At 39.4% G+C, this 23,129-nt stretch overlaps 1 protein-coding gene across 3 annotated transcripts in view; it reads right to left on the bottom strand.

Moving 5' to 3' along the window:
- LOC143106398 (high-affinity choline transporter 1-like) overlaps positions 1-23,129 on the bottom strand; it is a 92,519-nt gene that overhangs the window by 5,251 nt on the left and 64,139 nt on the right. For all 3 annotated transcript variants that reach the window (XM_076270674.1, XM_076270680.1, XM_076270688.1), the window contains 3 exons: positions 7,280-7,423; positions 6,578-6,731; positions 6,177-6,394 (listed from right to left, as the gene is read on the bottom strand). In XM_076270674.1, coding sequence (XP_076126789.1) covers positions 6,177-6,394; positions 6,578-6,731; positions 7,280-7,423 — 516 coding nt within the window. The remainder of the gene's footprint in view (positions 1-6,176; positions 6,395-6,577; positions 6,732-7,279; positions 7,424-23,129) is intronic.

Here is a 23,129-nt window from a genome sequence, read left to right as displayed (position 1 = left end):
CCTATTCAACATACTTAGTTGTTTAAGCGCTTATATGCAGTGTTGGGCAAGTTACTTCAAAATCGTAATGTACTATGCATTACTTATTACTGTCATTTCAAAGTAATTTGTTACATTATAATATTACTGTCTCTGAATTGTAAGGCATTACACTACTATTGCATTACTTTTAAGTTACTTTCACCAAAATATCTAGAAATATGGATTTGCCATTCTAAATGCAGTTTATTACGCTCAATGCAGCTCATTGCTCTTCCAATGGAGGGAGATGTGGTATAGCATAATGACTGAGCTAGGCTTAAGGCTAACAACATACAGTAAGAATGCAATAGGCGCACTGCTCATGATGCAAAACAAGGAACAATCATAGTCAGAATTTTGTTAAAAACCGACAAAAGGTCAAAGTCTGGTAAATTGTTAGCCTAGAAATCTAGACGCGCCCCTAGCGGCAGCAAATTACATTTGCTGCCAGGGCTAGTCTAGCAACTCTCCGTTGACTTGTGAGCTCTAGAAATGTAAACTAAATCTGGCATTGAAATCGTGTATAGAGTCGTTTGTTGGGCTTAACATAATGATTGATGGCAGAGTTGCAACGGTTTGGCTTGAATTCCCTGCTACTTGAAAACAAATATCCTATTGCGTCCTATTGCGTGCAGAGGGAATTTGAAAGACAACTGATTATCCCGACCCTCTGACTGAGCACTGCGAACGGTGAGTGCCCAGACCCTACATTATAATGTGGGTCTGGCTCGCCAGGCTAGTAAATTGTGATATAAATACTGTAACTTTAAGGCCTAGGCCTGCTCAATAGAGAGCCTATTGTAAATCAAAGCTTAATAAAGACATGTCAAGATGGTGGCCTACTGGCCATTTCGGTGCCCTAAGTGAGTGGCTTTGAGTGAGTGACATTTAAATGGTAACTCAAACACCTAAAGTAAAATAAAAGGCCTATTATACAGACCATTACTGTGTGTTTTTTAACATTAATTTCTGAAGAAATGCTGTTTTCTTATAAATGGTGCACGGTCACTTTAAGAGCATTGATCTTTACGTTCTCATAATGCCCTTTTGCCAGCTCTTGTTTACAAGCCTTGTTTGTTGAGTTACATTGATAGCACAATATTAACAATAATATGCACAATGTTAAGTTGTTTTAAGCAGCCTTCATTGCTTTGGAAAGTATGCAATGACATGTTGCTTCACATTTCGTTTTGCAAATAAAAGTGAATTATGAGCCTGGTATCCACCTAGCTATCTGAATGGATTTTTTGTCGACTTGGCATATCATGTGCTTCATGTAGCCTAAATGCTTGGGAAACAAATTATTGAAGACCCACCAATTCCATTCTACTAGTACTACGTGGTGAAGATTGAGAGAACCCAAAAGGTATCAAACTTGCATGTAACATAGTGTTCTGACATTGTAAACGTTATTGATGAAGAGTGAAACGCAGTTTGCAGTAAAGCTAATATTCATTGGTTACATTTGGGTGCCCCCTCTGTCCTTTGATGCCCAACGCAAAGTGCGTGATGCGCGTGGTGGGATCGGTGGCATTGCCAGGCTACACAATCTTTTTCTGCATTTCTATCCCTTTATTCTCTTTAATTTAAGTTCACAGCTCAAAGCTGTCATGCACTAGAAGAACATAGTTTGTGTTTTATCAAAAATAAAAAAGATTAGCGTGGCACCACTTTAGATTTTTCATTAAATGACTTGTGCTATTTCGCGAGGCATAGTGAGATCTTTTGGTTTCGCACACAAAGTGCACTAACTATTATGTTCTTCATATACTTGTCTCTGACAAGCTAAAAATAATGAGCGTAGGCTTATGTCCATCCCGCAAATAGAGTCCGACTGAGTCTGCTGCAGCCACAGTCATCTTCAACCAGTATCAGGAGATACGTTCTACTATTTTGCGCGGATTTTTTCTCGTCTGTTGTTCTCGCGGTGGTGTTTGCGAATATGTATCAAAACAAAACAAGCGCTTAATTTTGGGTTAAAATGTATTGTAACGCGCGTTACTGAAGTTTGTACCGAGTAAATATTACCCAATTTTTTTTTTGTAATGCCTTACATTACCGCGTTACCGCAAACAGCAATACATTACAGTAATTACATTACTTTTGTAACGCATTACTCCCAACACTGCTTATATGTTATGGTTTGTATAATGTTGTTTTATTTTAATTGGGCTGTTAATTAATTTGACATTATTGTTTATTATTGATATTATCCTTAATGTAGTCTTAGCATGTCATTGTTTTTATATTATTGATTGAATGGACATTATTGTTTATTATTGCCTTTGCCCTTTTTTTCCATTGCTTTTTTATTAGGCTATTGACTGAATTGATATTATTGTGTACTATAACTATTCTCCTTACTATATTTGACCTACATTCTAATCTGTTCCCTGTTCAATTTTAAATATTATTATGTTGTTTTGTATTTATGTGTCGCTTTGGACAAAGGCGTCTGCTAAATCCATAACCATAACCATAAACTATCTATTAAACTAGCTGTCTATCAAACACTTTTAAACTATCTACTGTCTATCAACAACTTTTAAACTATCTACATTCAGCTTTTAAACAGTCTACTTTTAAACTATCAACTTTTATTAAGCTATGCAACCACCATGTCTATCCTAGCATCACCATAGTAACCCTCTCTGTATTATCTGTTTTAACTATACATGATATTTTACATCACAACTTTAGCATTTTCATGCACTGGTAATTCCTTGGAATTGCATTTCTAGTTATTACAGTGCATGCAAATGCACTGTATTGTTATTCCACGGGCTTCTTCTGACTTATTATTAAAGTGCATGCAAATGCACTGTATTGTTATTCCACGGGCTTCTTCCGACATATTACAGTGCATGCAAATGCACTGTATTGTTATTCCACGGGCTTCTTCCGACTTATTATTATTTTTATTATTATTATTCTTCCAGGCCCTAATTTGACTTGAACCGCTTATCGTAGAAACTTGGTTCAAATTTCGTCACGTAGATCTTGCTCTAAATTTCTATGACTTTTCATATTTCTACGACTTTTACTTTTTGAGAACTAAACTTAAAATTCTCCATAGACTTAACATGGCTTTATGACATCATAATAGGCTATTAAGGAAATAGAATGCAATCAACTGCACCTGTGCTCTCTCACTGACTGCCTGCAGCAACTTGAATGGAACTTCTTCTCTGTGTCCCTCTCCATTCAACTGAATGGCTCACTTCTCATCCCAACTTTCTTTCACTTCCTTTTCTTCACTTTCCCTCATTTTCTCTATCCCTCTCTCTCTATTTCTCCCAATTTCAATAACTTTTAACTATACTTACTTTATTTGACTATTTACACATTTTAAAGCATGGTAACCACTATAATGACCCTAGCAACAACCTAGCAACCACTTTTATAGCATAGCAACCACTACAATTACCCTAGCAACAGCCTAGCAACCACTTTTATAGCATAGCAACCCCTATCATTATCCTAGCAACAGCCTAGCAACCACCTTAAATACCCTAGCAACAACCTAGCAACCACTTTTATAGCATAGCAACCACTATAATTACCCTAGCAACAACCTAGCAACCACTTTTATAGCATAGCAACCACTATCATTATCCTAGCAACAGCCTAGCAACCACCTTAAATACCCTAGCAACAACCTAGCAACCATTTTTATAGCATAGCAACCACTATAATTACCCTAGCAACAGCCTAGCAACCACTTTTATAGCATAGCAACCACTATAATTTCCCTAGCAACAGCCTAGCAACCACCTTAAGTACCCTAGCAACAACCTAGCAACCACTTTTATAGCATAGCAACCACTAAAATTACCCTAGCAACAGCCTAGCAACCACCTTAAGTACCCTAGCAACAACCTACCAACCACTATAATTACCCTAGCAACAGCATAGCAACCACTTAAGTACCCTAGCAACAACCTAGCAACCACCTTAAGTACCCTAGCAACAACCTAGCAACCACTTTTATAGCATAGCAACCACTATAATTACCTTAGCAACAGCCTAGCAACCACCTTAAGTACCCTAGCTACCACCTAGCAACCACTTATATAGCCTAGCAACCACCTTAAATACCCTAGCAACAACCTAGCAACCACTTTTATAGCATAGCAACCACTACAATTACCCTAGCAACAACCTAGCAACCACTTTTATAGCATAGCAACCACTATAATTTCCCTAGCAACAGCCTAGCAACCACCTTAAATATCCTAGCAACAACCTAGCAACCACTTTTATAGCATAGCAACCACTATAATTACCCTAGCAACAGCCTAGCAACCACTTTTATAGCATAGCAACCACTATAATTTCCCTAGCAACAGCCTAGCAACCACCTTAAATATCCTAGCAACAACCTAGCAACCACTTTTATAGCATAGCAACCACTATAATTACCCTAGCAACAGCCTAGCAACCACTTTTATAGCATAGCAACCACTATCATTATCCTAGCAACAGCCTAGCAACCACCTTAAATACCCTAGCAACAACCTAGCAACCACTTTTATAGCATAGCAACCACTATAATTACCCTAGCAACAGCATAGCAACCACTTAAGTACCCTAGCAACAACCTCGCAACCGCCTTAAGTACCCTAGCAACAACCTAGCAACCACCTAGCAACCACTTTTATAGCATAGCAACCACTATAATACCCTAGCAACAGCCTAGCAACCACTTTATAGCATAGCAACCACTATAATTACCCTAGCAACCAACCCAGCAACAACTTTGCATGCACTGTATTTCCTTCAGGAAATGCTTTTCTAGTTATTATTATTTTTCTTTTTACCTTTTTGTGCGCGCTATTCAGCCCAAACCGCTTAACGTACAAATTTGGTTCAAATACCGTTCCGTAGATCTTCCAAGGCTTTACCGTCCTATATAATTTTCATTTTTGAGAAGTTTATACTTTTTGAGATATTTGTAATTAAAAGTGTATTTTTCCCCCATAGACTTGAATGGGGGCTGTGATGTCATAATAGAGCCAGCTGCGCTCGTTAAGTAGTTCTCAGAGCAGTTCCCAGGCTAATCAGAACACTGGCACAGGTGTCACCTGTGAGGAATTCAACTGTCTCAGCCTCTAAGCATACAATCTAGCTCTACCTGAACTACACATCCTGTTAAAGTGTTTCCTGTGTGTCAAAATAAAAGTCCCAGCCATATATCATGCATTCAGCATTATATCTCCAGAACGGCTTGACGTACATGCTTCAAATTTGGTACGAGTGTTTTTATGGACTCAAAGATGAAGTGAGTTGAAGGTTGAAGGTCAAATGTCAAGGTCAAAAACACCTTGAGTGTGATATCTGAATAATGCCATGTCACACAAGATTCAAATTTGGTTACTCCAAAAGCACCTTTGCAGGTATCACAATTACCCTACCAACAGCCCCACCAACACCCTAACCAGCAGACTGCATCCCCTCGTGTAATTCCTCGGAATTGCATTTCTAGTTTAACATAATCTAGGCTACGTTTTTTTGCACAAAATTGCGTCTGCTAATAAACTTAAACATAAACGCAAACAAACGTGATCTCCTGTGGAATCCCTGACTGCGCCTTCAACGTTAGCCTACTATTATTTATTGACATCAAACCTGGAGACGAACGAAGGGCAGCTGTTCCGAAGTTTTTTATTTTAATTAGGCAACATTTTTGCAGCGGTGCTTGAATTTTAGGAGCGGCGCTGCGCCCCTGCTGAATAGCCTACATTGTAGGGGAAACACTGCCATGTTTCTCACACATTGTCAAACTTTTGGTATGTGACAGTGTCATTTTCAGTCAGAACAAACATATTGATAAAGAGAAAATCAGCATTAAATCAATATTTAATGTTGATTACCGATAACAGCAAACAACAGTTCAAAATCCATGTTTCACAGCCCTTCTTTTTCCAGTAGCCGATGATGTGCAGTAGAACTATTGAAACCTCAAAAACGAGTATACATCGCACACTGTATATATTTTAGCTGACTGTATTTGCGTGAACAACTCGTTTCGCAGTTTGCTTCTTCATATATCCTCCATTGTGCGATGTATACTCGTTTTTGAGGTTTCAATATATATATATATATATAACAGCCTTTCAGTGGTATAACCAAACATCTAACATGTATAGACAAACCTTTTTTCTGATGATGTTCTTATAGAGGTTTGAGGTGAACATAGAAGCACTTGAAAGGAGGTATGAATCTAGAGAGGACATGGCAGCTGCTGTTATCGCTCCAATCCCAAAAATGGAGACATAGGAGGGAGCAAGGTTCTCCAAGGTAAGGGGAAGGATTATAGGTGCCTCTTTGCGTTCATATGGAGATGGGATTCCATAACCAGTGTGATTCCAGTCTGTGCACACACAAATGAACATGCATCAAACATTACCAATAGGACTAGAACAACAGAATAGGTGAGGGGAACAGCATTGAAAAAGTTATATTTCTTTAATTTGCAATTAATAAAACAAACACATAGTTACACTAAACCCCTGAAAGTAGCTTTGACATTTGGTAGGAAAGGAGCAGTATAAACCTGTAGACGCAGCCACTGCTCCTATCAGTGTGGATGGAATTGACAAAATTACGCTTAACACTGCTGCAGCAAAACATGTGATCTGTGCTGTGGCTGGTGAAACTGAAGACAGGTTCCTCTGTTGAAAACTCTGGAAAGATAAGGCTCCCAAGCCCTATGCAGTAAAATGAGAGCATTAATGTGTTGTGCACTGGTTCATTTTCCTAACATTCATTTTTAAAGCAAGGGCCCTACTTTCAAATGGTGGACAAAGTGCAAAGTCTATCAATAAGCAAAGACCTTGTGTATGAAGTATAGCTAATTGTGTGGCATATGGGACCACTGAGCTCACTCATCAATGTTTGCGGTTAAGGTCTTGTCCATTGTGTTACATTAGCAAATTGATTTTGCCTATTCATTAAATTAGCATTAGTTAGAATTAAGACTTTGCCCATCACTCAAATTAGGACCCAGAGTATTTGTTTTTGTGATGATCTGGCCAATGCTCTCTGAACTGTACTTGTATGTGGTATGTTGAAAGCATTGGGAAAACATGTTACAAAAATAAACTATGTAGGTCATCATATGTGTGTAGATGCAGAACATAAAGAATATGCAGCAACCGTCAGTGAATCATTAAACATTTTGATGTATTTCAGTATAGCTCTCAAAGTATAAGATCATAGCCATTTTATCTTTTTCACTGTAACATTTTGTCCTTACTATTGTGAGCCACTCATCCAACCAAAATGAGATGTCCCGGGTCTTAAGCTGACCTAGCCATGGTGGCTGGTAGGTGTGATTGAAGGCCGTGATGCTGATGTCAAGAGGGATGGGATTCAAGAGGATGAACGGCACACAGAGCCACTGGGGGAGAGCACATGGCAACATTTACAGTTTTTCATTTAGCCGATACTGTAGGAGCCAATACTGTAACATCATAACTGCCAATAATGTAATAACTGCCAATAACATAATACAATTTCTGAACCAATAACGTAAAGCAGGGCTCCAGAGTGCGACCAATTTGGTCGCATATGCGACCTAATTTTTCAAAAGTGCGACTAAAATAAATCTGAGGTCGCACCGGTGCGATCAGCTATTCGAGAGGAAAACGTGTCCGCATTGAAACTCTACCTTTGGTTCAATAACAGACACATATTTGGCCAATATCGTGGTTTAAACAAATCACAGATAGTGAAGGGCGGGACCTCCCCTCTGATTGGCCGTGGCCCAGTGCCTGTGTGTAAATTTGAAACTGCGTGTGCTGCAGAGAGAGAGAGAGAGAGAGAGAGGTCAGAGACCCGTCAGATAAACAGAGTGGATGTAGTTGCATTACAGTGTGGTCACATAGGCCGAGATAAATGTCCCTCTCCTCACTGCCTTTTGGCGGCTGGCAGCAGCAAACCGATCAGACGAGCCCGAGATGATGATCAAGTTTATCGTTGCCTACGATAGATAGGCCTAGTGCAGGAGTCTCAAACACCCGGTCCGGCCCAATTCCGGCCCGCGACGTATGTCAAAATAATAATGTAATCCGGCCCTTGAGACTTTTTAATTGTGACAAACAACGATACCGATTAAAATAGACGATAGATCCAAGTACGGTGACAAATCTCATTTGTACTCTGCTCCACTATGTGCTAGACATCCAGAGCTTCATTCAAACCAAAAAATCGCTGCGCAAAGTTTTCAGGAAATACTTGTATTACACGCGAGAAACACAAAGACGTGCATTTGTAATGACGCGGAAGCGATGCAGGCCATAGTGTTGCATAAATTGAAGCAGAAATTAAGCAGAAATAGGCCTACACCAAATGTTGAAAAACGTTTACGTGTGATAGATAGGCTATGTTATTCACCTATTCTAAATCTAAAGGAGAATATCCTTTTGGAGATTATGATCGATCGTCTATAATGGAGGTGCGTCTGCGTGTATACGACGGTGTCCACTAAGCATACCATGCTTATTTCGACCCTCTGCCCAACATAGCTTGGAGGTTGCAGTGGTAATCGTGATGATAGTGTCCGTAATGGACGTGGTACAGACAGCAGGGCTAGTAGAAATAGGGCTCTAAACTACAAAGTCACCCGCAATATGATGCGAACTTCTGGGTACTCCGATTACCCGCGATAGGAACTCATTTAACCAGAATACTTTATTGTAGGCCTTGTGGTTTAGAAACCATATACATCTTAGGTGTTGGTATACATCTTAGGTGTTTTCCTGTTAATTTGTTATGTGGGTAATATGAAAAAAGTAAAGTAAACCTGCTCAAATATGTTCATCCAGTATTTATTGAAAGGTGCATAATTTGAGGTGCTTGCCATCCAGTGGCAAATTAGATGGGTAAATTTACTCCCTTCATAAACTTTTGTTTTACTCAAAGATTTTTACATTTACAGTAGGACTTTATCTCTGACCACTTTCAAGCCATGGCCTTTTGAAATGTTGATATAAAAATCCAATAGTGTTGCTTTCTTAACCCTGACGCCTATAGTTTGCCAGGTTTAAAAAAGTTATTTGAGGAAAATATTTTTATTTGGTGTGAAACACACACATACCTGTTTTTATGCTTTTCATTTGTTTTATAATTTGTATTAATATTTATTTTATCATTATTTTATTTATAAGCTAAGGTTGCTAGCACAGGTGTCTAAAACTAGATAAAAACACTTGCACTTTCTGTTTGCAGTTTTGTGTGGTATTTGAAAAAAAGAACATTGCATTTTCAGAAATAGCCGGCCCTCCAATCAGATGACGTTGGCAGAATTGGCCCCCAGCTCATTTGAGTTTGAGACCCCTGGCCTAGTGAAACTTCCCTTCACCAAGTTCAGTCCGAAATAATTATTCATCAGAAAAATAGTTTGAACGTAAACCCGACGTACAGGAATGTCACTTGTGCCAAATTTATAGGAGTCATTGTAGATGAAAAGACGTCTTAAAATTGCGAACAATGCATACAAGGCCTTCCCGAACGACAGAGATACAGATATCGCCGAAAAGGAGTGCGTCATTGACCGCAGTTACATGCAGGGAGTAACCCGGTTTTCAACAGCAATATTCGTTTTGCGCACGAGTTGTGTAAACTCATTCTGATGGCATCAATCAATTTAATCCGGTATTTGGCGCAAACCGAATATCACTGCTACATTTAAAGCCTGAATATTCCCTGCATGTATGCCACCTTTGTAACATTTTAGTTTTAGTTTACCTTGGTGTATGACTTTAAACAGCGAATGTGCTTGGTATGATGATCAGCTCCTCTAATGCAGGGTAGGACTACGTTTTGACAAGCATACAAATTCACCTTGTTCTTGCCCCATCTGAAATGACTTCTCTACTTTTGCTGCCTCCATCCTTTCTGTGTTTGTTGTGTAAAATACAAATACATTGTATATGATGGCACTGAAGTCTTAGTGAATTGGCCAACAGTGTTAGTTGGTAACCAAATAGCCTACACATTGCGCTACACGCTGCGTAGGCTAAGTGCATTCTCTCTCCTGCTGATTTGCGTTCAGTAGCCAAGTGCGTAATATTGCAAAAGTTGAAAAAATAAATGTGTTTATTGTAGCCTACAGAAAATAAACAGCCTATCATACTGTCAGTTAATTGCCTACAGTGCAGTGAAGAGTTTGGAGAGTAAAGTTATAGGGCAACTTGGAAGTTTTATGAAAATAATTTACGAACCAGAACATAAAGACCATGAAGCTTCTATTTCTTGCAACTGTTAAAACACCCGCTAGATACTTTAAATACCCACCAACATTCGTTTTTGCAGTACAGATTATTTCTAAAAGTTATTTGTCTATTACTGGCTGATTTACAGGGGTGAAAGTAGTTTTTATTTCTTGGTGGTACCATGATATAGAGTTATAATGGGGGGGGGTTGTACAGCGTGGCACATGAAAAGTCCATGACAGCACTATGCTATAGCAGCATAACTAAGGCATGGTGAGGGGTAGTCGACACCAACGCAGGTATGGTCAGTGAACACCATCGCACGCGTGACTGGAGTGCCAGTCACATGAGGACTCAGCAGGGTGGTCCATTCCAAAAATCCCTGAGGTGGGTGAAGTTCCACACCGCTCCATACCTAACTATGGGAGACAGTAAAGAGGTATGTTTTAAGTCTAGACTTAAAAATAGGGAGCGTGTCTGCTAGTCGAATTGAGGAAGGGAGATTATTCCAGAGGAAGGGTGCGCGATAGCTGAAAGCTCTGCCTCCTACTGTAGTTTTTGAGATTCTTGGAATTACAAGAAGGCCAGTATTCTGTGATCGTAGCGGTCTGGGTGGTTTATATGGGACTAGGAGGTCTTTAATATATTCTGTTGCCTGACCATTAATGGCTTTGTATGTTAGAAGTAATATTTTGAAGTCAATGCGACTTTTAACAGGCAGCCAGTGTAGGGATGCCAGGATAGGGGAAATATGTTCATATTTTTTAGTTCTAGTGAGTGTGCGAGCAGCTGCATTTTGTATAAGCTGTAAGCTCTTTAGACAGGCGTTATTGCAGCCAGCGTATAGACAGTGCCGGTTCAGACCTCCATGGGGCCCTAAGCAAAATCCTGCTAAGGGGCCCTCCTACCTGAACCATTGTAACCAAATGTAACCATTTTTTATAGTAGGCCTATCATCTGACACCTCAGTGCTCCCAATACAATCATCCCACCCCATTTTGGATGTCTATGGAAGTTACCAAATAGTGTTTTTCCCTATAAAGGGGGCTGTTTGCTTTTGATGCTTGCTGTACATATCCCCTTGCAAAAAATAACTGCAGTTTTGTCAAAGTAGCCTACAGTTCAGTTATACTACAGTAGTAGGCTACAGTGCAGTATAGTATTTTCATGTCCAAAATACTGCATTTCTGTATAGTAAAGTACATGCAGTACAATCAGTTTTTTGCGTCTAAAATACTGCATTCCCTGCAGCTGCAAATATTTTCTCCAAAACTGCAGTTTTCATACTCAGAAATCTGCAGTTTGACACTTGAAGAAATGCAGTTATTTTTTTGTAAGGGTCTGGTTTTTGTAAGGGTCTGGTAGGAGCAGCCGTGGCCTACTGGTTAGCACTTCGGACTTGTAACCGGAGGGTTGCCGGCAGTGTTGCCACAGTTACCTTGAAAAAGTAATCTGATTACTGATTACTCCTTTAAAAAGTAACTTAGTTACTTTACTGATTACTTGATTTTAAAAGTAACTAAGTTAGATTACAAGTTACTTTATTAGTTACTTTCAGCAGCTGCCGACAACACCCCCAACGCCTCAACATAAAAATGATAACCGGTTTTGCCAATACTCACTATACTGGAAGTGCATTTTAACAGCAATGTATAGCAGACATCCCAACCTAACCTACATAGATACTGAAATTCAGATGTTTGTTCAATAATGTCTAAGTACACCAAATAAGGAAGGCCTATTGATAGAAATTGTTATAGTAAAATATGTAGATTTTTTTTTTCATTTAGCCTTGGCAACTAGCCATCTTGTAGCCTATAGGCCTGAGTAATATACAAATGAAATTACACTTGTTAAACTCACCTCAACAAATCTTTTGCAATCATTTAACCTGCCGTGAGTAGCCTAATGCTAAAGTCGCTGTTACAAACAGTGCAGTGTGCAAGATTATCATTATGTTTTAATTATGTTAAAGATTCTAGAATCTTTGATTTGAAGTCCGGTCTGGCTTGCGCGCTCTTGTTCGCTCTAGGTTCCGGGAGATTTTATGTAATTTGCGGGCGTCAGGAAGCCGCTATCAATATGTGGGAGACTCCCAAAACTTCGGGAGACTTGGGATGTCTAGCTAGACAGCACTTTGTCGCCAGCACAGAATGTACAATGTACCTTAATGTTGTCATGTTTAGCTGACACAAACTCAAAGTAATGACTGATGAAATGTGCATCTCTCTCTCTCCCTCCATTGTTGTTTACGTTTGTGTCGCTGCACGTGAATTGTCCTCATGCTGAAAACGTGAGCATAGCCTACATGACATTAATCCCCAAGACAAGAAGAAAGCAAAGAATATATCTTTTTATTAAGGAAAATGACAAAAATAGTAACGCACAGTAACTTAGATAAGTAACTTTAATCTGATTACTGGTTCGTAAATAGTAGCGCGTTAGATTACTAGTTACTGAAAAAAGTGGTCAAAATAGACTAACGCGTTACTGGCATCACTGGTTGCCGGTTTGAACCCCGACCAGTAGGCCCGGCTGAAGTGCCCTTGAGCAAGGCACCTAACCCCTCACTGCTCCCCGAGCGCCGCTGTTGTTGCATGCAGCGCCGGGATTAGTGTGTGCACTTCACTGTGTGCTGAGTGTGTTTCACTAATTCACGGATTGGGATAAATGCAGAGACCAAATTTCCCTCACGGGATCAAAAGAGTATATGTAACGGAGGCGAACTGAGCTAGCGTGCTAAATCCGTGTAAATCCTCACAGCCCTAACCTTAAGAACGCTTCTAACCGCTGAGTTGGAAGCCTGGGCTTTTTGCTCAGTGGTTAAAGCGTTCGACTCCCATGCCGGTGTGTGGCGGGTTCGGGCTGTGAGCGGCGGACGAATTACAACCTCTGTTACATATATATACTTGTGCTATAGCCTACTGACTGACCTAGGCTACTTGCCAAAGACATAGGCTATGAACTGGCTCCCCTGATTCTCTTATATTATTTCAATATTTTTTCAAACGCAGACTATTTTAAACAATCATTTTAATACTTCATATAGGCCTAATTTACGATGTGCATCTATTGTCCACGCAGCACAGCAAATCAAAGTTACTTTCCATTTTGCATATGTTCAGTTGTAGGCTATCTGTAACTAAAGCTTGACTGAAATATTGTAAAACAACTTAGTTATTTTAAAAATGTATGGGAAGAGTGAAAATCACCTATTAGTTTAGATGGGTCCTCACATGTTTCTGCTGAAAAACTGCTAGTTTCATCCCGAGCTGCACGTTATTATGAACGCATTTAAAGATGCGATTATTTTTTTCAAAAATGTAGCGCGATTATACTGTATTTCACAACTTTACGAAGTACTGTGACTGGGAAAGGCTGGCAAGCAAGCCGCAGACAGATCAGGGGATTCACTTCCCTGTTAGGTAGGCCTAGGCTAGGCCAGCAACACGGCTGGAGAGATGCATGTTGACATCAAACCATGGAACGAACGCAAGTTTACCGACTGCTGTTCCCGCTGTTCATTTTCGTGACATTTCGTCCGTTTTTCATAACCTGACTCTCGCCAGATGAATTTCGTTCCGCCTAGCTCCACTCATTCATCTGGGATCGATCCATTGGAGAGGTGTTTCAGAAGGCTGGGCCTTATCAAAAATCCATGCATATGATTTGGATACGTCACATCTATGAAACTCCCGCCCTGCGTCCTGATTGGTTCTACCATAAAATCTGGTGCCGAAATCACTCTCTCAATGGAAGCGATCCCAGATGGATGTGAGTGGAGCTAGGCGGAACGAAATTCATCTGGCGAGAGTCAGGTTACGTTTTTCATGCCCTGAATGGTAATTCGGTTTCATGTTCATCTTCTTAATGTATGAGGCACTGTCGCTATAAATGTATACTTGTCTGTCACTATAGCTTGACTCAAGGGGAGACGGGGGAGGGGGCCTTCATTAACTTGCGGGGCCCTACACAGCTTGCGTAGTGTGCGTCAGTGTTGTAGTATTCGAGTCCGATATAATTGTAGTATGTCATTAGGCTATAATTTGCTATATGATTTTAATATCTAAATTATTTGTGTACAAGGGAATGTTAGGCTACTGCTTCGTGTCATACATCGCAAGTCACTCATGTTCACATGCAAAGCAAACTAACGTTAACTTTAACACCAAAATGCTTGGAGACATGGCCTCCGCTATTTCAATGTAGTATTGCCAGGCAATATTAGTTCTCATACATGACATGACATTACCTAAGATTACACTCAGCCTAGGCTAAACATCACACACTGCTGCTGGATAGCTGATCATCGTGACTTGGTGAACAGTGTTTTTCCTGACTGACACGAGAAGCGAGGTTCCATTCATTAATTTTAATTTGGGGCGTGCCCTCCCGTGCTTCTGTCTGTTAATTTGCAGCAGGCTATTATCGGATGAAAGAAAAATAAACTAAAAGTTTCCCGATCAAGATATGGCATACTTCTTAATTTTGGTGTCATAAAATATAGAAGAATAACATTAAATTGCCTAGTAGAGTGTCCATGTAGAGTGTCAATGTAGGCCTACGTGTCTGCGCAAGTGAAACTGACAAACTGAACCTCTCGTGGGTAGGCCAGAAACAACTATATTTAAAACCACGAATGAAGTGGATTACTGTTACTGTTCAAACGAGCGATTTGATAGCCTAATCCACTGCACGAAAAAAAAAGGAAATAGCAACTTGTTCTATTTCTAACAGGTGAATATCGTAGCAAATAGTAGCCTATGGCGATGGCAGCTTAAAAAAACATTTATTTCACTCATCTCGCTGAAATTAAAGTAGAATGTGGCCTGTAGCACAAAGAAATTAAATAGGCAGATGATCTGCATCTCCGTTAACCGAAGGCTAGTTTTCATCTCTATTGTTGACGTGAAATATGTCTCCATAGTGTCAGTGAAGTGATGTAACATTATGCAGTTGCAGGTAGCCAGTGTTCACGTCACAGGAGTCAGAAAGAAGCTACCCAGACAGGCCCTGCTCTGTTTCTGTCCCTCCCAAACTGCACTAAAATTGTGTAGGCTATTTAACAGCCAGAATTTTTTTTAAAAATGCCCGGGGGAAGCTCTTTTATGATCCACACTACCTCTTACAAAATAGGTCTACTCCAACGTCCATCTAGCTCTTGTGAAGTATGAACTTCTACAACACTGCCTATACAATTGTCAGCAGTCAGTAACAGCATAATGTGACTTAATGGCCTGTGTGATTGGGATGTGGATTGCTCATTTATTATGAGTAGGCCTATAGGTATGGCTATGGTATGGTATTCTCTCCGATATAATAAATACAACACATTGGGTTTGGCAATACTACTTTCACACAAGTGATGGCACCCCTGCTTGGAGACAGAAGATTGTCCGTTTTGCTTTTAAGGATTTCATCTGCAATGGGAAAAAATGGAACGACATGTAGGCTATGCTTACTTTAGTGCTGGACTTGGACTCGACTTGATCAATAGGGACTCGACTCGGACTCGACGTGGATCATAGTGACTCGACTCAGATGAGTAGTGGACTCGACTCGGACTTGACTTGGATTTTTTTTTTTAATGACTTGGACTTGACTCGGACTTGAACACTGGGGACTCGAACCTGGACTCGGACTCGAGGCATAGTGACTTGACTACAACACTGGTGTGCGTATAGGGAGAACTGGCCCTGCCTATAGAGCATTGCAATAATCAATGCTTGAGGTGACAAAAGCATGGATTCATTTCTCAGCGTCTGATAAGGATAAAGACTTCCCTATCTTTGAAATGTTCCTTAAATGATAAAATGAAGTTTTGGTAATCTGTTTTATGTGATTATTTAGTGATAGGTCTTGGTCAATTGTAACTCCTAGATTTTTAACACTTGTGGATGAGGATAGTCGAAGATCAGTAAATGTAGCCTGTGATGAGGATAGGATATCCCTCATCTTTTTAGGACCTAAAACCATGACTTCTGTTTTATCGAATCGTTCAAAAGCAGGAAATTATTTGTCATCCATGTCTTTATGTGTCTTATACATGCGTCAAGTTTGGCTAACGGAGTTAATTCATCAGGTTTTATGGAAAGGTATAGTTGTGTATCGTCTGCATAAGAATGAAATTTAATGCCATGTTTCCTAATTTCAGAGCCTAGGTGAAGCATTTTCATAAGGTGAAAATAACAGGGGCCCTAGTACTGAGCCTTGAGGCACCCCATATTTTACCATAGTCTGGGTAGGCGGTTTATTGTGAACCTGTACAAATTGTCTGCGGTTTGAAAGGTATGATCTAAACCAAGCGAGCGCTGAGTCTTTAATGCCTATCCAATGTTCAAGCCTGTGGAGTAGTATGTAATGGTCTATGGTGTCAAAGGCAGCAGGCGCGCCTGCAGGTGTACGTCCGTACGCACTGTGCGTACCGTCAGGCTACTCAACAGCGAGAGAAAATTTCCCTTGTGTGTGTGTGTATGTATTCACACCAAATTGGCCTACCATACCTTCCCAACTATGCACAGTATCCCATTAGCTGCATGCCATCAGGCTATTTACCATTTTCTATTACGTAAAGTTAGTGAACACGTTATCAAAATTAACGTGCACACATTTTGTTTGAGCAGGAGAGAGAATACGTACGCAGGCACGCAATAGGCTACTTGTTGTTTTCTTTTACTCGGCTATCTATATATGGTTATCAGCACACAATGTTGAGCTAATTCACTAACTCAATACTCATCATGGATATCACAAGTTTTAAACAACGAAAACAGAAAGGATGGAGGCAGCAAAGCTAGGAGTTATTCCAGATGGACAAGAACAAGGTAGGCAATTGGTGTGCTTGTCAGAACGTTAGACTGCACTAAAGCCAGACGTCACGTTACGCTAGAACAAAACTAAAGGTAACTTTAGCCTGTATAGGGCTGTATCAAGTTGTCCAAATGAATAGGTCATTGTAGACGTTGCCGTTGTATTATTGCATGTGGATGTTGTTATGCTATGTAGGCTACTTTTTTGCTGACTGACCTAAAACGGACAAATATTGTTCACGAGTGAATTATTTTTTTGCGGGGGGTGATGGGTGTGCGTGGGTGTTTCGCTACCATTCAGCAATGGAGTATGAATATTTGGTGAGACTGATTGGTTATTAATCTTATCTCTAATTGTTTTAATTTTGTCATTGAAAAAGTTCATGAAGTCATTACTATTTGGCATAGGCGTGCATACATAGACACTAGGTGGTGCTAAAGCACTAGGAAGTTTGCCCTTTATCAACGAAAATGCCCTTTTGAAACTTTTTTTTTTTTTTTAATTATTAATATTATTAAGATTTTTTTGAAAAACCTGAGCCATTAAAAACGACTGAAACAATGCCCCGAAATGAGCCACCTCCTTGCGCACACCCGACCAGCCTATCGCTCTTCCTTTGTCACGTGAACTCGCGCGATCGCGCGCAGGGCATGCCAGATGCGCAGCACCATAGCAGTTCAGTAAGCGTCTTCAGATAGCAGGCATCGCAGGCATGGTCGCTGACAGGCTGCTCTCCCGTGCCCCATCAGCCAGGTAACATACAGATCAAGCAAAATCTTACAGTTTGCCCTCTAAGCCCAACATGTAATAATTTTGTTGTGCAGTAAAATCTCTCATTCAGCACCAAACAAGCATTTTTGCCAACTGGTCACCTGATAAACTAGTTAGATAAAGCTAGATAAAGTTTTACGCTGTAGCCCAAATCAATGACAGATAACGTGACGGCCACATACAAATAATTTCGGTAGATTTTGCAAATTTGTGTGTTAAGAAGAACGTTTTCTGTTGTATATGTTTTGTTAGCCAACATGTATTAACACATTCATTTGTGACAGAAGAAACGGGAAGTTCCCCATTACCTGTGAAAAATGCCCATCTGCATTCATGTAATGACAACAGTCAGTAGCCCACTATAACTCCTTCTCGTACTGTTTGGTCTCTTTATTGTCTTACAGATCAAGTAAAATTGTACCGTTTGCCCTCTAAGCCCAACGTGTAATCATTTTGTTGTGCAGTAAAATGCTCATACAGCATCAAACAACTAAGCATTTTTAGCCGACTGGTCACCTGATAAAGTTTTACGCTGTAGCCCAGGTCAATGACAGATAACGTGAGGACGACCACATAGGCTACAAATCATTTCGGTAGAGTTTGCAATTGCAAATCTAAGACGTGTTAAGACGAAAGTTTTCTGTTGTATAGGTTTTGTTAGGCAACATCAATTAACACATTTTGGTGTCTTTATTGTCTAGATTGTATATTGATTTACTAATTGCAGCACAAGTCAAATTTCATTCAACATGTGCGTGTAATTTTTTTTATAATTAAGTGTTCCACGTGCGCTAAAAAGTGCCCCCCCCCCCCTTTCCACGCTTGGCGAAAAACTTCCAATTTAGTGGTACGCCATTTTTGTTGCTGTTTGTTTGAGTGTTTTTGTCTGTGTGGTATACCATGGAGCACGCCTTACTTGTTTTCTTATTCTCTTTTTGAGTGGTGCTACTGAATCAAGGGTTGAGCGTAATGAGTTCATCACATTATCAGTTAACAAATCGACCTCGGCTGGATTAAGGAAAGGGCCTTCTGATACCACATGAGTCCGGAATGGGGCAAGCGTAAGCAAAAATTTTTCTAGAAAGTCTGCATTAGTTTTTTCAGATAGGCCGCGGCTGTAGTATTCAGCTGAATTAGGTACTGCATATTGTAATGTCATTTTAAAAGTAATTAGATGGTGGTCAGTTAAGGTCGGGTGTTGTGGTAAGATTGTTAACTGCTCTATGCTTATGCCGTATAAACAAAACCATGTATGGTTATCTCGGTGCGTGGGTGAATTAACATTTTGGCAGAACCTGACATGGTCAATTAATGCAATTGTGAGACAATCTTTCACATTATCCATATGAATATTAAAATCACCCAAAATAAGTATTTTTTCTGTTTGGATAGTTAAAGTGGAAAGGAAATCAGAAAATTCCACTTTGTGTGCCCCCTTATGTTTCTATTTTGTTACTATTTCATGCAGATACAGTCTTTTATTACATTTATTATTATAATTAATAATATATTAGTGTTTCCTCTAGAATGGCCGTCCAGTAGCGGTGCTTTAGCTGTTTAAATAAAAAAAATAAAAATTGTGTGTGTTTGTTTTGATACGTCTTGAATATAATATAAAGGCTGCGAATATGTATTAGAGGGAGAGCAGATAGCTAACAAACGTTCAGAAAAAGTCTTGTTGGCAAATTTGAGGAAAAGTCGGTATTTCACACAATTTGAGGGTGCTGAATTCAAATATTTTGTTTACCATGCATTAGCATGATTAACATAATTCACATACTTTTTGGTTTTGCCATCAGATATCATAGGAATTACAAAAAGTAAGGCATTAATATACTCTTTATGTATCAGATATGTTGTAGGACAGGACAGGAATTATCCCAATGACCCTCAAGAAGCAAATTAAAATAAGCTACAACTAAAATATAAATTGAAGTATTAGCTAAAATTCAGAATGACGTTTAGAAACAAAATAGATTCCTTGATAATAAATTGATAGAATAGTAGGTGACTGCTCATTTTTCTGTAGAAAGTACTTTGTCACTAACTATTATGAACAGTTGTCAGTCTTTACAGAGGATTTACACTGTATTTTTTTTTACTGTAAAGGCGACTGTGCTTGCCTAGTTAAAACATCTCACTGGTGCTCTTTCCTATTATTCAAATTCCAGCCATGCAGAAAAATGGAAGAGTGTGCATGTTTGAGGAGTGCTGAAGAGTGCTATGGAGATTGCATTATTTGCAAAAAATTTATGGTTATGGGATTTTGCAGACGCCTTTGTCCAAAGCGACACACAAATACAAAAACAACATAATATTTAAAATATAACAGGGAACAGATTAGAATGTTGGTCAAACTATAATAAGGAGGATAGCAATAATAAACAACAATGTCAATTCAATCAATAGCCTAATAAAATAAGCAATGAAAACGAGGGAAAAAGAAATAATAAACAATAATGTCCATTCAATCAATAATATAAAAAACAATGATATGGTAAGACTATATTAAGGAGAATATCAATAATAAACAATAATGTCAAATTAATCAACAGCCTAATGGAAATAAAACAATATTATACAAACCATAACGCATAAGAAGCACTTAAAGAACTAAGTGCATGTTGAACAGGAATGTCTTAAACAACCCAAGACTACCACAGGAATGGAGACCACTGGGCAACTCATTCCACCAACATGGAACCACTGAGGAAAAGAGTCTTGAATTAGACCTACAGTAGTGTTTATGACTGGTCGACATAACAGACACTCATCAGAAGACCGCAGTGGGCGGTTGGGGATGTATGCCTTGATTATTGAATTAAAATAACTAGGAGCAGATCCAGTCAATGTCCTATAGGCCAAAGTGATTTAAATTTAATTCTGGCTACTATAGGGAGCCAATGGAGAGGAACTAGGAGAGGAGTTACATGTGTCCTCTTTGGCTGATTGAAGACCAGGGCCCACTTCCCCGAAAGCATCTTAAGCCTAAGAGCGTCGTAAAGTCCCTCTTACGAACGTCTTAAGATTTGCCGACTGTTTCCCGAAACCATCGTAGCTTAAGAGCGTCGTGAAAACACTCGTAGATCTACGAGTGCTCCAGAGTACTCGTTACCGGCTAAGAGCGTCTTAACAGTACTTCTCACTGAGGTCACCAACAGGACATACAGAGGAATTACAACTTAGAATACATAATCCAACTTACGTTCCCATTCTTTGTTGTGTTTACCTGTGATGAATCAGATTTTAGCGTGCAAAATAGCCTACATTTAATGGTCATAATAATGTGATGAAAAGCGGACAAAAATGCAATAAAGTTATGAAACGAGACGTTGCCAGAATAGTTTGACATTATCTTTGCTAAGTGAATATTTTATTAGGCCTATGAGGTAAAAAGCAGAGAAAGCAACATGTGGTTTAGTCTGTAGCCTACTGCATCAAAATCTAAGCACATTTCCTCTCTTTCTTACTCGACTTCTTTCTTATCTTCAAACGTGTTCTTAAGTGGCACTGCGAAAAATTATTGCATGGTGCAACAATCTAATCTTAAAATAATTACAATTATTTATGTCTCTGTGTGGTATATAACCTACTTGGGATGCTTACATGTGATGGTAATTTTGATACCACAGATTTAATAGAGACCCAGTCAGACCAATAGTATGAAAAATCAGGAACAGAGTTCATTTACAATGATGCGCATCAAGGGAGAGACACGGGACTTCACCTAAAGATCGATCCATCAGCTGCTCTAACTAGACAAGGAAATAGTTAGAGTTTAAGTATCCTTCCAGGCTGACGGGAGATGGCGTTGGTCGTCCCATCTCACGTGGACTACACTGAATCAAACCCTGATTAGTGGCAGCCTGGCAATCTGGAGCAGATAGCTACTGACGCAGCCATGCAGAACAGTGAAACACTGCAAAGTCATAATATTCATGCTTATCTCTAAACACAGTCACACACAGATATACACAGGGACAGTACAGATATCATACAGTCATAACATAGAATCATACTTTTAGTATCAAAGTGACCCACTAATGAGAAATGCAGAACATTAAACCACATATTGGAATATTGGACATAATGCAGAACATTAAACCATATATTGGAATATTGGACATAAAGTTCTATTCCACTTTCTCTCAGTCCCCCTTTTTCAGCCTTTATGGCTGGAACATTTAATCAAATAATGTCACTGGGAAAATGCACAAAATATAAATGATTATACACTTGTTTCATTAAAGTTAGTCAGATCCAAATAAGCAGGTACTGTACATGACTAAATACATGATTTAAAGAATTTGGTTAGCACTTTATTCTGAACATATTCTGAACGTCTGAAACAAATGAAAAGTTGTGTTTTATTTTATTTTTTTTGCATTGCTGTATCCAAAATAATTTTAAACGATATGGTCTAGTATGTATGTCATCATACCATATTATCTTGACACTGGTTTGCATAGCTGTAAAACAGTTGTAAAACCTTTTTCATGTCAATGATGAGAAAAAAATAATAATACCAATATAACAACTGCAGTGGGTGTGTTGTTAATAAACATATGAACCTATTAGTTCAATATTAGTTCAGTGTAGTGAAGTCAACATCAACAACCTCTCATCCTCCATGAAAGAAAAAGCTAACTTTAATCATAAATTGATACACTGCAAGAGCTAGCTGTCTATGTTATCAGACTACTCGTAATCAGACTCCCCCTTATGATCTGCAGCAAGGCTGCAAGATTATTCCCTTAGCTAAAATGTTGTCGCCTATAACACTGTGTCCTAGAGCTAAGTGCATCAGAGCATCAACAATTTGATAAATTCACTGCTGTTGGTAAGATTACAACTTTGCTAAACTGGCACCCAAGTATGAATTTAACTGATATGCTTCAACTCTTGTCAGTGTTGTCACTGCCAGAAGCACGATATTGTGGAGCAATGCTTAATACATATGTCCAAGCTAAAAGTTCTACCACTTGTGCCCCTCTCCCTCTTTTTATCCAGAACCTTCTCTGCCCTCAGAACCTGTATGTCTTCCACTGTCGCCCATTCAGCCAGTCACTCCTCAAAGCAGGACCTGGCAGGGCCCAAGCCCTACACACCTAGCCAATCATCAGTCAAAACACATCTGTGTCTACCTTGAAGCAGGAACATAGCGTCCGCATGGCTTCCAGTGTTTGCGGCCTACATGTGGCACAGGATAACTTGGGTCAGGTTCTATTAGCATGGGGAGCAGGGAGCTTGGAGAAACAATTAGCCTGCATTTAAGCAAAATGGTCATACTTTCTATGGGGCCTTCATTAA

Source organism: Alosa pseudoharengus, unplaced genomic scaffold (assembly GCF_046254945.1).
Source record: "Alosa pseudoharengus isolate Yale_2024_CS ecotype anadromous, Long Island Sound unplaced genomic scaffold, YU_APseudo_1.1 YU_APseudo_1.1_scf_10, whole genome shotgun sequence".
Classification (NCBI taxonomy): domain Eukaryota; kingdom Metazoa; phylum Chordata; class Actinopteri; order Clupeiformes; family Clupeidae; genus Alosa; species Alosa pseudoharengus.
Note: the sequence above shows the minus strand (reverse complement) of the source record. Positions and strands in the feature narration are given on the sequence as shown.